The sequence below is a fragment of the Centrocercus urophasianus genome, unplaced genomic scaffold, assembly GCF_019232065.1.
Source record: "Centrocercus urophasianus isolate 14NV4802_14NV808 unplaced genomic scaffold, USGS_Curo_1.0 seq_25, whole genome shotgun sequence".
NCBI classification, from domain to species: domain Eukaryota; kingdom Metazoa; phylum Chordata; class Aves; order Galliformes; family Phasianidae; genus Centrocercus; species Centrocercus urophasianus.
In genome coordinates, this window is record NW_024884811.1 from 5,099,419 (window position 1) to 5,116,697 (window position 17,279).

The following is a 17,279-nucleotide window of genomic DNA, read 5'->3' on the forward strand; positions in this document are numbered from 1 at the left end:
TGTGCAGTCTTCCACAGGAGACGTCACTTTCAGGGCAACCTACATACATTAGAAGATGGAATGCTAAAAGCAGTTCATAGGTGGGAAAACGACAGTGCCTCAACAGGTATCCCAGAGATCCACTGCACTATGGTGGGCATACAATTAAGCTGCATCAGCAGCACCTACTGGCTTGTTTTGTTCCACTGGAGAAGTCCTGTTGCCCAGCAAACACTTTGCAACAGAGCTAAACTCAGTCTATGCACTGTGAAAAATGTTCAACAAACACACATTCACAGGTCTGGTGTAGTTTCCCAAACTGGGTCTCCCTCTACCCCTATTGCAATCCTGGCTGTGAAGAAAACCATATTTATACGCTCCCAGGCAATCTCTCCCGGAAGACTAGAATGTGTGGTAAGAAAAACAACCCAACCACTTCACAGTCATTGTGAGCACCATATTGTTTTCAGTACAGTGAACATATCCTTTGAAATTCATAAGGCAAGCTGTCTGAGTGAGTACATGCAAACTTAGTTGTTACACTGGCATATGAACCGAAACAAAAAGCCTCCCGTCTTTCTCTTATAGTGATATAGTTTTTCCAACACACATTGTGAGTGCTGGCAGACAGCCATGTACATTTAAGCTCCAGGTGCCACATTTGCCATCTTCCTCGGAAGGATGGGCCTCTGTGAAGGAATGCATGTGATTCAACAGAAAGGGTCTACAAAATTGGCCTGTGTAAATCAGCAGCATGCAGGTGGTTCAGACTTGTACCTCAAAACATGAGTCAAAGCAGTGAGACAGCAAATCAGAGAGAGGGACCATCTTGCTTTTTAAGCAGCATTTTATTTTAAAAAAAATTAAAAACTTCAGTTGTATTAATAAAATATTATGTTCACGTTTTACATATTAATATATTCTAAAAATAACCATCCAGTGACTATTACAGAGTTTTTCATGGTTGGGACTCAGGTCACTTGAGCTCTCATTTTCATCCACCATCCACAGCAATCAAAAAATCAATTTTTTTGGTAGTCCTGAAAAGTGTAAATCACATTGTTAGCACAGTAAAGGGGTAATGATGAGTGATCTTTTTCACACACAGTCAGTACCCAGAAGAACTGTCTTTAGGGGGTAACAGCTCTGTAAGTCTGTGACTTACCTTCAACCACATTTCTGTTAGTATCAACTGCAGAAATGAGGGCAGCAGCACTTCTGCATTAGCATAATGCACCTCTTGTCCTCTAATTTATTCATTTACTGCTTATTTATAATCTGATAGAATAAACCACAGCTGCCTTCTGGAATGGATACAAAGTTTTCTATAGAAGGATCCAACAATTTTTACATATCCTATAAGCAAGTGTCCTCTAATAGAAATTAACAATGAATCATTCCCACAAACCTTAAGCAAACACCCAAATTACAGAAGCGCCTTTAGACATTAATAGGCTGTTGGTTTTTTTTCCAAGCCAGTGTAGAATAGCACAGGAAACCTGCCTATTCTCAGATCTGTACCATCTTAGGAAAGAGATCACTGCTGTATTCTGTATTCTCAATTTTACAGAGCTTACAGCTCTGTAGAAATGCAAATTAACAGGACTGGAAGTTTGCATCCTGAAGAAGAAGTGCTCCATTTGATTGTTTTCCAGAGTGGAAAAGGTGGACAACCAGCGGGCATCAGTGCCTCCACCTACCTTACTGATTAGAAATAAGTGGCAGCAGTAGCCAGCAATTATGTATAATGCTTTTTTACAGGCTCTCATTCATGTACTGCTAGTTTTCCCTTGGCAATAGATTTTTTTTTTTGAAAAGTACAGCTGCTGCACATTTGAATTTAGTGAGCACTCCCCAAGGCAATCTTCTTGTGAAAAAGCAGCACTTCATGGGGATGGCATAAGTGCACTCATAGCAGCCAGTTTCTGATGACAAGATTTTACAAGAGGACACTGACTGCTTCCCAGTTTAAGCTACTCAGTTTCTGCAGTGCTACTTCAGCGGGGCTGGGGAAGATGCTGTGCAAGAACAAGCACATACAAGCCTGAGAATTTCAAGGGATTATTCACTTCAAAATGATTTTTGCACATTTCTACTTTCAACAGCAGTAAAAAGATGCTGCACTCTTAAAAAAGACTGGTTCTTCCAATATTCGCTTCAACTTCATTTTAACTTCAGAGGACTGTGCCATATCAGGGTATCAGACGAAATCCAGGAGAGCAGATCTGTTGGCTGTAACACTGGTTCTCTCTTTCTAAGCTGGTTGGGGCTATTAAGATCTACACTTTTGATACATTCAGGTTCCACCAGCAACACAACATAATTTTCTGACATGTTTCAACAAGCACTTGAAGCAAGTGATGCTACTTTTCATGCTGACAATAAAATACCTCAAAAAGTAACGCTGAATTCCTAAATGCCTTATTTATATCTAAACTCTGAAGTCCTAGCCTTGTCCAAAGTCTGAGGCAGAAATCTGATTTCCCCTTACTGAAGATCAGACTTTTGTAAAGATGTTAAAGCATGTTCTGACACAGCTCTGGAAACTCTGCTCACTGACAAATGCAAGATTTCAAGATTTTTTTTTTTTTTGCAAGACTGCAAAACTCAGAAGCATTTCTTTCTCTTTCCTGTTGTTCAGCTAACTGAATATTCTAGGGACATGGACCTCAAAATGTTAATTGCAGACACATGGTGTTAGGTGCAAGAGATAAAAAGCTTCAACTAATGACTTTAATGAATTACCTATGGTACTTGACAAATTCCCACATGTCAGCTGACCCGTGATACTGAGGTCAGCAAATAGTGAACAGATTAAAGATTCTAATTCAAAGAAAAATTAAGCCAATGAGCTTGTGGGCAGTGCTTGATGTGAGTGGCACTTGGGCTTTGGTGGGTGGTAGCTACAGGGGGTGATTCTGGGTGGTGCTTAACAGGTCACGGGGCGGTCATGTGTCACGGTATACAGGTGGCTGCTGTGCAGCAATAAATGGGCACTGGAGCTACACCCTATGGCGTGCGTCTCTCGTGCCCCTGTGCCAGGTAGGGGTGCAGAAGGAGGGGTGCTGATAAGTGTTGTTATCTGGGCTGGGATTGCGTGGAGGTTAGCATCAGAGCTAATGCGTTTTACTTGTAATTTGACATAATCTAACACAGCGGGTCAAAGTGCTTGAACAGTAAGATGAACTTAAATAATTTAGTTGTCCATCTGAGCTCATGAGGAAATGCAGTTTCATGGAAGCATTTCCGTTCCAGCAAGATATCACACTCTTGTATTGAAACAGCCTCATCCTGGTAAAAACAAAACTGGTATTAACCTACTATATAGCTATTAATCTAATCTAATTGCTACTATCTAGCAAATTCCTGCTGCCAAGATGACAGACTCCAAGCTCAAGAATTAATGTTTGCCTCTCTGCTACAAGGGCTGACTAGTTTAGTGTCACATACAGCTGTTGAGTCCGCAAACCTTTCCTTGCTATGAGGGTATGAAGTATGTACTACTGTTTGAGGAAAACTGGAGGTTCCGTATGGAAGAAAATGTTAGGGGATAGGCTTGTTTCTTAAAAGGATCACTGTAATGTACTGAGATCTTCCTTACCCTGCATAGTCTTAACAGTTCATTTGCCTAGTCCAAAGGAGATAGCAGAAATCCCTCTAAATTTGACTTACATTCTTTAATCTATCACATAAAAGAAATACCATATTTATTTCTTATTTCTCCCTTCTTTTTTCTAAGTGATATGAAGTTTATTAACTCACAGAGAATTTTCTTGTTTGCTTGAGAAAACAAGAAGAAAGTCTGATAGCCTCTCATTTAGTAGATAATACCACACTCCATTAAAAGATTAATAGTATTAGAGATTTCTTCTAATTAGCAGATCCGTAAAGCATAGCAAAAGAGTCTTTTGGTACCAATTCTGTTAGATTATAGAATTAAGCCATTCTTACGTTCAAGTGCTTATCCGAAAACACAAATCCTAAAGGGCTACAGATGGTACTGGTATCCAGGGTTACTATCCATTCACAGAGTTTTTATGTTTTGAAAAACTGGAAGTACAGTTTTCTCTCGTGTTCCCATTTTAAAACAGGTGAAACATTAAGAATTTACCTTGATCTACTCCCTCTCCTCGTTTCCTTTTTAAATTCAAAAGTGTGTGTTGTTGCTCCTTTACAGCCTCTGCAGCACAGTTGGGTCTGGGTAGCAGATATCCTGGAGTGGGTCCTGGTCGATTACTGAAATACTTCTGTTTCAATGCCTTAACAGCCAAAAAAAAAAAAAAAAAACAAAAAAACAAAAAAACCAAAAAAAAAACCAGTAATCAGTATAAGCATCAGAACTTCACATATGAAGAGACTATAATGAAATAAATAGATTTTAATTGAGACTTCAGAAACTACTTAAGCATCTTTGTACTGAAAGATAGCAAGATTTAATATTCTCAGTGACTACCATGGTACTTCGTTAGCTAAGAGATAACTGCAAGCTCACTTCTAGCTAGCACTCAAACATTCTAACAAAATTCTAGATGACACTGCAGGAGATCAGTGAGTTTCTAGCTCTGAAGAACTCACTTTCTGAATAAAGAGAAGAGATACATGAGTAAAGATGGAAGTGAGAAAAAGAGATTAAAATAGCGTAACCAAAGTTTTGAATACTATTGTTTTGCTAGCTTTTAAAACCGGTCTTCCTATTCATTAACTGTGCTGCTTCTACAGTGTAAAATGCAAGAAGACATAGTTTGAATGAGCATGTAAGCAAGATTAACTTGATGTAGAAAAATTACATACCCTATTTTAAATTTTAGCAGTTCCACAGCTTCCATTTACTATGCTTTATGGCTTTACTTATGTAGTCTGTTAGCTCTACACTACTTTTGCTTATGCCAATTACAAAGTATTCAATGCCATGTATAAATCAAGCCAATATGGTATGCAAAAATCGCTTTCCTGCCTTACACCGTGGAGATGTCATTAAAAACATAAGACTAGAAAAATCACATAAATTCAAGTCACCATCTTACAATATGGCCTGGAAAATGTCTTCATATATATGAGTTAATATAGGAATTGTCTCAAGCATGCTGCAACTAGTTACTTGGGAAGGTACATTTTTAGAGATGGTGACTAAAACAAAATCCTTCAATATGCTCTCAAAAAGTCAATTCGTTCAAGGGTATCGAACATGCACTGAGATTTGCCTTGTCCAGCAAGCCATGAGGGAGTCCCAGCCTTGCAGTGGGGGTGTGCATGATACCCCGTAACTGTGAGGTGATAAATATTCGAATTAGTTGCCGTGCCTAGCCCACGACAGTAATCCTATTTTCAACTAGAACAGAACATTCTGCAAGATTTTAATTCAAAGTCATTTATTTCTACCCAATAAACAGTAGTGAAACTGAGATCAATTTTACTCAAGCAAGATAGAAACTGAAATTCAGATCAAGACAGTGGCTTAAGTCACCAGATGTCCATTTTAAAAAAGAACCAAGAAAGTTTAAATGAAATTGGAGACTGGATGAATTAAAGATGAAAACATTTTAAAAGCAGGGAATAAAACATACTATGTTAAGATTTACTCGCTAGCTTAGGAAACTGAATTTTGAATGTTGACTATGATTGTCTGGCTCATACACTTTTTAGTTGTCTACCTTGGCTACATAATTGGGAGCAGTGATTATCAGAGAGCGTTATTTCAAATTTTTCTGTATAAAATGTGGGAAATATGCTTACAGTATTTCACAGACAGATATTCAATTTCAGACCGGCTTCTTAGCTTCAGAACACATTTATCTAATGTTTTGAGTATGTTAATGAAGATTAGAACACATACAGGTGTACTATACCTGAGTGGCTGTAACTCTAGAACAAGGATTAAATGTAAATAATCCTTGTAGAAGACTAAGTAAATCATCTCCAGCTGCACTGAAGATATGTTGAAGAGGCATTCCAGGGAAAGACTTAAACGTGACGTAATCCGGAAGACTTGTCATTCCCTACAAAGACACAAAAATGGGATGTCTGTTTTTCAAGATTGAAGGAGTTTAGCTTTTCACAGAAATGAAACTTCATATAGCTGTATCCACAGCAGAAGCTAACTGCTCTTCAAGACACCCTGTTAATACCTGAGTGTGGGAATAATAGGTCATAAAAATTACTCTAAAAAAAGAATTGATGCAGTAACCATTACCAAGTAATCTTTCACCCTCCTGCTTCAGTAGTGAGGAGTACAATAGAAAACAAAATTAACAAAGGAAGCATGGAGGAACTTTACAGTGAGCGCAAAGTAAAACTAGCAGATGGTAAAGAGACAAGATACACAGAGGAGCCAATGTGCACTTCCTCCTGGTAATATACTGTCCTCTTCAAAGTTTGTCATCCATCATTAGCATTTTGAGCTACTTTTTCAAATGCATGTTTTATTTATGGGCTACAGGGAATGAAGGAAAAACCAGTTAAACAAAAGATGAATGGCATTTTTGCCCCCTTTAGGTACAGGAAAAAAATAAAAAATAAAAAAAAAATAAAAAAAATCAACCAACCCTTCTATTCAAATTTCACCATAAAACTAAACCAGTTACAGACAATTATCTAGATGTCAGTAAGTATTTTAAACCTTTCAATCAACATATTTCAGTAAGTTTGCTCATCAAGTTTATTCAAGCTAAATAAAACACTAATGCTGCAGTAAAAAATGTGTGCAATCAGTTACAACTTTGACTGCAAAGGTTTCAATATTTGAAAATCATAGGTTTGGAAATAAATTTCAGAATGCATTATCTCTGTTGTGCTAATGAATTTCCTGTCCTCTCCTTTTCTCACCTCCAAGAAAGAGAAAATATCATCGCAAAAATCTTTGCGCCTCCCTTTAGAATCCTAGCACAACAGAATTGTGTGGGGCTAGTATTGCCTTACACAAAATTTTTTCACATAGCTATAGATCCACTTAGTGACCACCTCAGGTAGCACCTAAGTGCCATTCATACAAAGGAAAACTGGCATACAGGAGGAACAGTTGCAGGATACAATGACCCCTGATCCCTCAGGGGTCAGTCCTGGGACTGATGCTCTTCAATGTCTTCATCACTCACACAGACAATGGCATCGAGTGCACCCTCAACAAGTTTGCAGACAACACCAAGCTGAGCAGTGCAGTTGATACACTGGAGGCAAGGGAAGCCATTCAGAGGGACCTGGACAGCCTGGAGAAGTGGGCCCATGAAAACATAAGGAGGTTCAACGAGGCCAAATGTAGAATGCTGCACATGAGCGAGGGCAATGCCAGGTATTTACTTAGGGATACAATGCCACTGAAAGCCAGTGGTGCCAATCACAAAAAAAAAAAAAAAAAAAAAAGAGGGTCCACTGCAGTGACAGACACTGAATTCTGTATATTACCAGAGAGCTATTCTGAGAAATCATTTTGCCTCAGAACTGTCTTTCTTTCTTTTAATGGATCCCGAATAAAAAACCTGGACAGCCCAACTTAAGGTCCTATAAATTGTTCCTAACATTGAAAGCAATTAAAGCCTTCCGAGTTAAAACATCAATATATCAAGAATCTCAAGAACATTAAGCAATCAATATTAATTTTATATCAATAGCATGGGAAACTGTGGACCAAGAAAGGAAATTAAGATGTCTCTCAACTGCTGCATGATGCTAAAAATACTGTTGTAATGATTAGAGATTTGCTGAGATAGAAGTCTCAGCTGCTTATCTTCTTTCTTTGTGAGAGGCAGCTGCATTCTGAGAACTTAATGAAATATTCTGATACATTTTTAAAGTTAATTTCAAAAGCAAAAGTAGAGTCAAGTAAAATTAAAGCCAGAGTGTTAAACAAAAGGACTCACAGGCCACTGTTCTTCTGTTGGAGTGCCCAGTGTTTCAAAAATCCTTGTTAACTGGTCAAGATCAGAGTCTCCTGGCAAGAAAGGAACCTGGAGGAAGGCAACAGCTCATTTAAACTAAATTCTAGACTTAATTACAGAAATTATCTTAGAGTGGCTCGTCATAATTGCATTACACATTCAAACTGAAATGGTATCTTTGTATACCATGTGCCTGTAACAAGGGACACTGAACACTTAAAGCTATCTAGTGACATCCACATAGATTTTGAACGTTTCTTGTAACCCAGGCTTAGTATCACTGACTTGACAGAATAGAACAAAACATAACATTAAAACCACTACAGCATTAATGTAGAATCATTCTTTTATCAAGCTAACTTGTTTTACCCTGAGCTGTAAATTTACAGTCTGTTGATCACAATAATCTTTCCAGCACCTACAACCTCAAGATAGGTGACATTACATGACATTATATATATAAACATTTATGTGGATTGCAATCACATTACAAAAGTGAGAATTAATAACAGTAGAACGAAAGAGCACCAAGAGAAATTATACTGACTCATATCCATAAAGGATTAAACTGCCTAACAAGACGTCAACTCTAAGACAAGATGTCAACTAAGCTAGGCAGAAGACAGAAAAAACGGCATGTCTGTCCAGTTTGAGCTGTCATTCATGCAACAGGCACACAGTGAAAGAAAAAAAAAGGGACTTCGTGAACAAAAGTGAAGTTAGAGACAGTATTTTAATCATAAGGACAGAAAGAGCATAATGAACACCCTTGTAAGGCAGAGCACTCAATTTTGGTGCCTTGAAAGCCCATTGAAGATCTTTAAGAGCTTTTGTAAAGCTCCCGGAAATTTCACTATCCTTCAATCCAGTACACCAGGAAGAAGAGACAGATACATTTAAAACTATCATAGTGATAAAACCTTGCCATAAACATAACCTGCTTTGTAAGAAAAATAATTTAATAGAATTAGATCATGTCTTTGCTTTCTAACTTTCCACAATGTACACAACTTCAGAGGTCTAATCCACACCTGTCCAACCTGCAGCCCACACACAGCCTGGCCCAGCCTGCCCTGCAGCTGTTCCCTGCCCTGTACCATCACAGCAGTGGCTCTGCCCTGCCAAGTAGCCCAGCCCCGCCTCCAGCATGCAACCACTGCCGGCAACAACCAAACAGCAGTGTGCAACTGGCACTGCCTGGAATGAAAGCAGGGCATGGCGTGGATGCAGTGCACTTAAGGCTCAAGTTAAGGCAAATAATTGCATGTATTGAGGCATATTGCTTAAACACAGTCCTGTGAACAGCAAAAAATAAGCAGCTGTGCTTTCCACTTTGATTAAGTAATTTGAGAATAGGTTTCAAGGCCGCAGGAAAAATCACCAATTCTTTGGTATATTTGAATTAAAGCGTGATCATGTTTCTCTGCTGGACCCCTATAAGCCCTATTTTACCAAAGAGAATTATCTTCACAGATCTTCACTTCACAATCACACCTCATCAATACGCCATTGCTCTTTGGCCGTACGCATATTTGTGAACAACTGTTTTCAAGGATCAAACATAGTAAAATTTCATAAAGATTTCTGATGAACACCTTGGCAAAGCACTAAGAATTGCGACCATTGCTATCAAACCAGGCTAATGTACAAAAGCAAAGTCAAATGTTTCACTAGGTCTGTGTTGTTGCTGCTCTTCTTAGGTTTTAGTAAGAAATACTACAGAATAAAATAAGTTTTGTTTACTTACGTGCATTAAGTATATATTTTACGAGGGCTGCTCCAAAAGTAATGCCTCCTATTTTATTACATTGGCCTACACTGCCAGAGGTGGATGTTGGTGGTATGATAGTAGAGGTGGACCCTTCCTACCAATACCCCATCCCATGTTGTTGCTGTGTGACAGATGGCAGCAGTGGGGCACTCTGACAGAATGGCATCTGACATGGAAGTGCAGATGAAGCAAGAGGTGTATTATTGAATTATTCCACATGGAAAAAAAATGGCATGCACTGATATCCATCCATACTTGCTGAACATTTACAGGGACCACAGAGCAGATGGGAGGAGGTGGATGGTGCGTATCAGCACTGATGCCATCACAGCAACTGTGGAACAGGTATCACCTTCACAGGTAGAGATTTTTATAAGCACAGCATGCAGGCTCTTGTTCAACGTTGGGAAAAAAAACACAGCTAATAGTGGTGACTACATTGAAAAACACTGTTTTGTTGCTGAGAATTTGCTCTATCAAATAATTATTGTGCTATTTGTATTTGTTGTTGTCGCCATGGAAATAACTAGCAGTCATCTCTTCTGCAGCATTCCACATACACACAGTGCAAGATTATCCCTTTTCACTCAACACGGCCCAGGCAAGCCAGAAGGTTGGACACCTGTGGCCTCATCTATGTTTATGCATGCACTACTGATGCTTCTTAAGCAACCACTCTGTATTTCCATTCTGAACTTGTACTGGCACATCTATACATACGATAAATCAGACAAGGCAAATGATATATTCCCAAGTGTTTTCAAACAGACTAGTTACCTAATCTGGTTCACAATACAACATACACTTAAAGTGCATGAATCAAGCAGAACCTGCTTATTTTGGGAAGTAAGTTATACTGCAGGCTACTTCATGCTTTCAGCTATGCTTGTACCCCCTGCCCTCCACTTCCTACCTCCTACTTCAGTGTTTTCAGAAGACCTACATAATTGCTTATTTCCATAAAGCATATTTATGGATGATTACACCTGTACATAACATCTTAGTGACATAATGTAATCTTGACTATCTCCAGCCTCACTCCAGTCTATTAACTAGCCACAGTTTACAACAACAACAGTACATTTTCAGCTCATTACAAATAAATCTACAGTTGTACTGTGGTCATTACTCCCAAATATTGGTAAACAATTTATAGAGTGTACCATGTACATATGATGCCAAATGTTCTGCAAATATCATAGATGAAAACTGAGGAATGGCTGTGTGAAAAGAAAACACGGAGAGGACTGGAAGAGTAAACTACTTTACTCACCTTCCCAAAGGCAGAACTGTGATACTCTGTTGTACTTTTTTGCCTAGCTGTTTTTTAAGGTTTCCAATCTTTGCAATGGTTTTGGAACCTCAGCTCATTAGAAAATTTCCCCTTCCATTTAGGTAGCAAACTTCTGGAAGGTATTTCCTTCCTGCCCCCTTTCATTGCTCCTAGGAAGTAGCCTAAGTTTCCATTGATTATACTACTGCAGGGAAGAAGAAACCCACATCTAAAATGCACTGAAGAACAAATACAAATGCTTACATTTGAAGACTTACCCTGAGAAGCAACTCGGCTAGAATACAACCAACAGCCCACATGTCAACACCAACACCATACATTCTAGCACCAAACAGTAGTTCTGGGGATCGGTACCATCTGAACAGAAAAAAACGTTTCAGGAAAACCTGGTTTTACTTGATGTATGCTGCAGCAGTGCAAGACTACAAGAAGAATTCTGCTCTTGCCCGTGTATTTTCCAAACATTAAAGAACCACAAAGCGTTGTTGTTGTTGTTGTTGTTTTTTGTTTGTTTGTTTGTTTTTGTTTTTTTAAGTTTGAAAAGCATTGCATTGTACATCATGGGGCTATGCGTAACCACAGTTTTACTACAGCTGAGCTAACGGGCAAACAACAGAATTGCAGATATGCAAAGGAAAAAGTATAAAAGTATATAGGGAGGCTTACATGTTACAGATCATTGTTTTCTTTAAATTTATTTTCAATAAATGGTACTTTAAGACAGAGTTCCTTTCAGCTTTCAAAAATACAACTAGCAACAGACTCAGAAATTAATTTTGTGTAAAATACATCTTGGCAGCAATTATTTGAAGCTGGGCAAGATTTGATATACACTGCATTTCAAACAACTGTATCACTGATGCCTTTTGATTGAATGAAGGTATTAAACAGTTTTGCTGCATAGTTTTAGCATTACAGTGGACCAAAGGAAACTTATTTTGCAGTGTTTTTTTTTTTTTTTTTAAAAAAAAAGAGTACATGTCTTAAGTAAGCACATCAAAAATGACATTAACTGGGTTGAGCTTTTATATCACAATAGTTAATGTGCCTCACTACAAAAGACTGGTGGGTTCATGATTAGCAGCAAGTAACAACTGTCTCTCTGAAAGCTTGATTTGTAGGTAAATAAATGTTATTTTCACATGCTTCAAATCTGTATCATACCATAGAACAACCTCCAGGGACACAAATTCTAATCATTCTTTAAAACACTGCTAAAAAACATTTTATTATGCTTTCTTTACGCAAAGTTATGAGACTTTTTGCCACTATAGTCATACTACTTGAGCTAGAAATCAAACTTGAAATGTGTTGCTTTAACTGGGTGTATTCCACAGGGTAATACATAACATTTACCATCAATCTAAGAAATGTCTTACCTTGTTACTACTTGGTGTGTGTAAACTCTGTTTGGGCTTCCAAAAGATTTTGCCAAGCCAAAGTCAGCCAATTTCAAAACACCATTTTCATCTAACAGCAAATTATTTGGTTTAAGATCCTGTCAGTACAGAAAGCAAAGAAGGAATCCTGTCATTGTTAATAAAAACAGACATACAGAGAACATCCCAGCAAGAGTATAGTAACAGTATTCTAAAACTCAGTCTAAATATATTTTGAGTTTTTACACTGTGATGAAGAAAACAAATGACATCATTTCCACATAAATGAAAATTAAAAAAAAAATAAAAAAATAAAAAAAATCAAACATCTCAGTTTGACTATTATGCTATTTAATTTCCAGAGCTCAAAAACACAGATTTGTGGTAGGTTTTTGCTTTGCTGCAAGAATGTTACTTCTGTCTTACGGCACTGTTGAAAAAAAAGAATAAGATGATTGCTAATTTGTCTGGACAGCTGGAGAGGTTACCGGACGGATATAGTTTAATACAGTAACAGTGTTGTGTCCTGCATGCAGCCAGGAGGCACGTAGCCATTTACTTGCATTTCCTCACACCCAAGTGAGACAAGAAGAGCAAGAAAATTCATAGACTGATATAAAACAAAGGGCATTTAACAGGTGAAAGGAGGAAAAAAGCCCAAAAACAATGAGAAAAAAACTAAACAAAATCCAAAAAACAAGGGACTCAAAGGAATTCACTTATCACCTCCCACAAGCAGAGACTCATGCCCAAATAGCCTCTGAGCAACAGCCAACTTGGAACACAAAATATTTCCCTATATCCCGTTTTTTAATTTTTATTTATTTATTTTCACACTGTTGTACCACAGACAGCATTTCTCTGGGCCACTTGGGTCAGCTGCCCCAAGTGCTTCGTCCTGTCCCAATCTTGAGCCCCTCCAAGCAGATCTGCTGGGTTAGAGGCAGAGCAGAAAAAGGCTTGAAGATGTGCAAGCAGTGTTCAACAGGCGGAAAACAGCCCACTGTTTTAACTACAGATTTAAAATACAGCATGATGCAAACTCCTATGAAGAAAGTTAACTTCATCTAAGCCAGACTAGATCACAGTTCTAACCAAAGTCATGAATCACTTGAGACAGCTTGACAAAGGCTGCTCAAAAAGTAGCACCTCCTGTTTAGTATTTTGACCCACAGTGTCAGAGGCAGATGGTGGTATGGCAGTAGAGGTTGAACCTACTCACCAATATCCCATTATATTATTTTGCCACGTGACAGATGGCAGCAGAGAGGCAGTCTAACAAAACAGCATATGACATGGAAGTGCAGATGAAGCAAAGCTGCAGAACTGAGTTCTTCCATGTGTAAAAAAAATGGTACTCGCTGACATTCTCACTGACACTTGCTGAATGTTTATGGAGACCAAACATTGGATGTGAACATAAAGAAGGGATGGTGTGTTACTGCAGTAGAGACAGTGAGTGACATCTGCTGATGCTGGTTTTTAAGAGCGTGGCAAGGAGGCTCTTGTTCATTGCTGATTAAAATGCATAGCTAAGAGTGGTGACTATGTTGAAAAACAGAATTTGCTCTGCTGTATAGAGATATTGTGCTTTTTGCATCGCAGTTTCCATGGGAATTAATAGAAAGCATTACTTTTGGAATGACTTATACATATAAGCATCTACACTATAGATGTAAGTAATTCTTAACATTTCCAGCATTGCAACCGCCACTGCTCAACAGCTAGTGCAACCCTATGCACTGCAAACCAATGAAGGTTTCATTATTCAGACTAAAATCCAATCAAAAGTGACATTTGTTATGGGAACAAAGGCATTTAGAGCATGCTTACCCTGTGCAGAATCCATTGTTGATGTAAATACTCTAATCCTTGAAGTGTCATCAGCATGTAGGCTTTGATGTGAGCTTGTGTTAACACAATACTAGTATCCTTTATAATAACCTGCAAACGTTAGATTGACAATGGTAGATTGATAAGCACAAAAGCTTATAATGCAAAATTATTCCGCAGTTTTTTCAGCTCAAAAGTTAGCTTATGCTTTAGGATAAAGTTGCAATTAGTAGCTATACGTACTCTACTGTTCCCATCCTTTGTCCAAAAACAAAAACCCAAAAAACAAAAACCAAACTCCCCTCCCCCCAAAACAACCCACAAACAAAAAACAAAACAAAACAAAAACCCACAGGTCTATACTGATCTAGATATCAGAACCGGAGCAGGGACTCCAGATGGTCTATTGTGAACTTGGCATAAGCAGCCCATTTAGAAAATTGGCAGGAAGCATGATTTTATTTTACCTTCATACCAAACATATCCAATCTGACAAGTCAAAAAAGTTGTACACAAAAATAACAGATGTGTTAATAATCTACAAGAAATTATATTCCCACATGCTCATTTGTCCTCTGTGCAATTTAAGCATCTAATCCTTGTTAACACATTGGTTTCCTTTTTTTCCCCCCACAAAGACAGAGAAGTATAGCCACGACACTATATTTTAACAAACCTAAGTGTTCAACATAGTTTAATTTTTAACATCAAAATTCTAGTGAACATCCTCCTTAAAAATACTTTCTAAGTCACTCCCTCAAAATTGTTTAATATTGCTTTTCAGTTCATTAGTACCATTTCTCAATATTTAAATTGTTTGAGATTTATAAAGCAACAGCCTAAAACCAAAGAATTTCCAACATGCAGCACGTGCATAATCACAACAGGCCTTAGTCCCTAACAAAGATGTCTGAATGATACCACAACATGAATAACTGCTCTGCATTGTGTTACTAAGTATTTAATTCCTCCTTGTACAGTGTACCTTCTTGATTTCTAAACACTGCATAGTTACTAAGTAAAAATCAATCCTCTAGAAAGCGTAGGCATTACTTCTATGAGCAAAAAGAAGAAAAGTAAAACTTCAGTCTTATATTCCTCTGAGTTTCAAGAAACTTGTCAATGCTTTACTTTAATATTTCAAGTGTGAGCTCCAGGGTCTCATGCCATATGTACAACGGGTTAATTTCTTCCAGAGTATGGATATGCATATACACATCTGACATGAGAATCATCCAAAATGTCTTCTCAGCAGTGCTCCACAATGAAGCATCTGCACTAAAGTATTTGATAAAAATATTTTGGCAAAAGATAAACTAATGAAAGAGTAAGATAAACTAATGTAAGAGTCAGGCTTGCAAGCAAGCACCACTGTCAAATTTAAAAGAAGGGTCCAGGAGTATGTGACTTCTAGTCAGATCATTACATGGCATACTTTAATAATATCACACTCACTTCTGCATGTTTTACATTACTGTGCTTAGCAATTGCATTCTGAGATCCTGGCTTATGATCAGTGGTTCTATGCTCTGACTGAAGTTCCTAGAAAACTAATATAGTAAACAGTCTGTTTCCTGGTAACAGAGCTGACAAAAATTACTTAAAAGTAAAGGCATTTTCAGTTGAAATTACACAAAAACTGTCACACTATTCCAACTCTTTTAAAGGTATAATATTAATCAAGTTACATAATGAAAGACACCATTATAAAAAGAAAATTAAAAAAATACAGTAAAAGTAAGGCTATAAAAATATGTTTTTCAGAACGCATTTTCAAAATGCATTTGAAGATACTGAAATAAGAGATATCTTAATCCGTCTTACCTCAAGGTCTGTCTCCATGAAGTCAAACACCAAGCTAATATTGGATTTGTGTCCAAATGCATCTAAAAGCTGTAAAACAAAATATGTTATGATGAACTATACTCCCTCAATTCCAGTTTTCTAAAATTCCACTCTACTCTAGTTTGCACAGGCACTTTCAGTTTACTGGCAGAGACAGACAGGCACAGGACTACCTACGGCCTAGACTTGGGAAAGCATGGAACTGATCTCACAGTTCTGTCTTGAATCTTGTTTTCTTTAATGTAACCCCGTAATATGAAATAGCACTGTTGCAGTTCGCCTACCTGCAACACAAAATTTATTACTCAGTTTAGTTCTTAACTCGGTAGCCAAGAAGCCCACATTATCTGGTAACATTTTATACAATTACCTCTCCATCCTAGAGTTAAAAATCTTGAATTCATAGAATCATAGAATTGTTTGAGGTGCTAAGGATCCTTAATGATCACCTAGTCCCTCTCCCCTACAAGGAAAAGGGACACACACAGCCAGATCGGGTTTCTAAGAGCCCCATTCAGCCTGACCTTGAATGTCTCCAGGGATGGAGCATCCATCACATCTCCGGGCAACCTCTGCCAGTCAGTGCCTTACCACCCTCACTGCACAAATTATTTTCCTTTTGTCCAATCTAAATCTTCCTTTTATTTTGAAACCACTTCCTGTAGTCCTACCACAACAGACCCTGGTGAAGAGTCTGCCTCCTTCCTTCTTACAGCCCCCCTTTACATAGTGAAAAGCCACTATCAGGTGTTCCCAGAACCTTCTCTTCTCCAGGATGAACAGTCCCAGCACTCTCAGCCTGCCCTCACAGCAGAAATGTTCAATCTCTTGGATATTTTTTTGGCCCTCTTCTGGACAAACTCCAACAGGTCCACATCTCTCCTGTATTGAGGATGTCACATCTGGATGCAATACTCAAGGCAAGCAGAGCACAGAGTAGAACGGCAGGATCAGCTCCCTCACCCTGCTGGCCACACTTCTTCTGATGCAGCCCAGGATACAGTTGGCTATCTGGGCTGCAAGTGCACATTGCTGGTTCATATCCAGCTTACCATCCAATACCCCCAAGTTTCTGCTAACTTTGATGGATATTCCAAAGCACACCTTGCATCCTTACCCTCTACCCAAGCTCAACTGTTATATAGAACTTCTGCCCTCTTGGATTCATGAATGATTGCAAATTTGCCAAATTCCTTCTCACACTGTTGATATCATCTGCTTCTGTAATGCCTGTGGAAATAAACTTGAGAGATTCACTATGTTCTGTGTGAAATACATAGATTGCCTTCTACTGCATAATTTATACA

General features: G+C 38.2%; 1 protein-coding gene across 3 annotated transcripts in view; it reads right to left on the bottom strand.

Moving 5' to 3' along the window:
• Nucleotides 1-827: 827 nt before the first annotated feature.
• The window catches only part of CDK7 (cyclin dependent kinase 7), a 20,690-nt gene continuing 4,238 nt past the window's right edge, over nt 828-17,279 (bottom strand). Inside the window, exons 1-9 of one of the 3 annotated variants that reach the window (XM_042825783.1) lie at nt 17,090-17,273; nt 15,952-16,020; nt 14,128-14,238; nt 12,295-12,413; nt 11,173-11,272; nt 7,833-7,919; nt 5,826-5,975; nt 4,091-4,238; nt 829-1,019 (exon numbers count right to left, since the gene is read on the bottom strand). In XM_042825783.1, coding sequence (XP_042681717.1) covers nt 994-1,019; nt 4,091-4,238; nt 5,826-5,975; nt 7,833-7,919; nt 11,173-11,272; nt 12,295-12,413; nt 14,128-14,238; nt 15,952-15,969 — 759 coding nt within the window. In that variant the 5' untranslated portion in view covers nt 15,970-16,020; nt 17,090-17,273 and the 3' untranslated portion in view covers nt 829-993. Of the gene's footprint in view, nt 1,020-4,090; nt 4,239-5,825; nt 5,976-7,832; nt 7,920-11,172; nt 11,273-12,294; nt 12,414-14,127; nt 14,239-15,951; nt 17,274-17,279 lie in introns of those variants that run through there. The other 2 variants (XM_042825785.1, XM_042825782.1) reach the window with 2 other exon arrangements.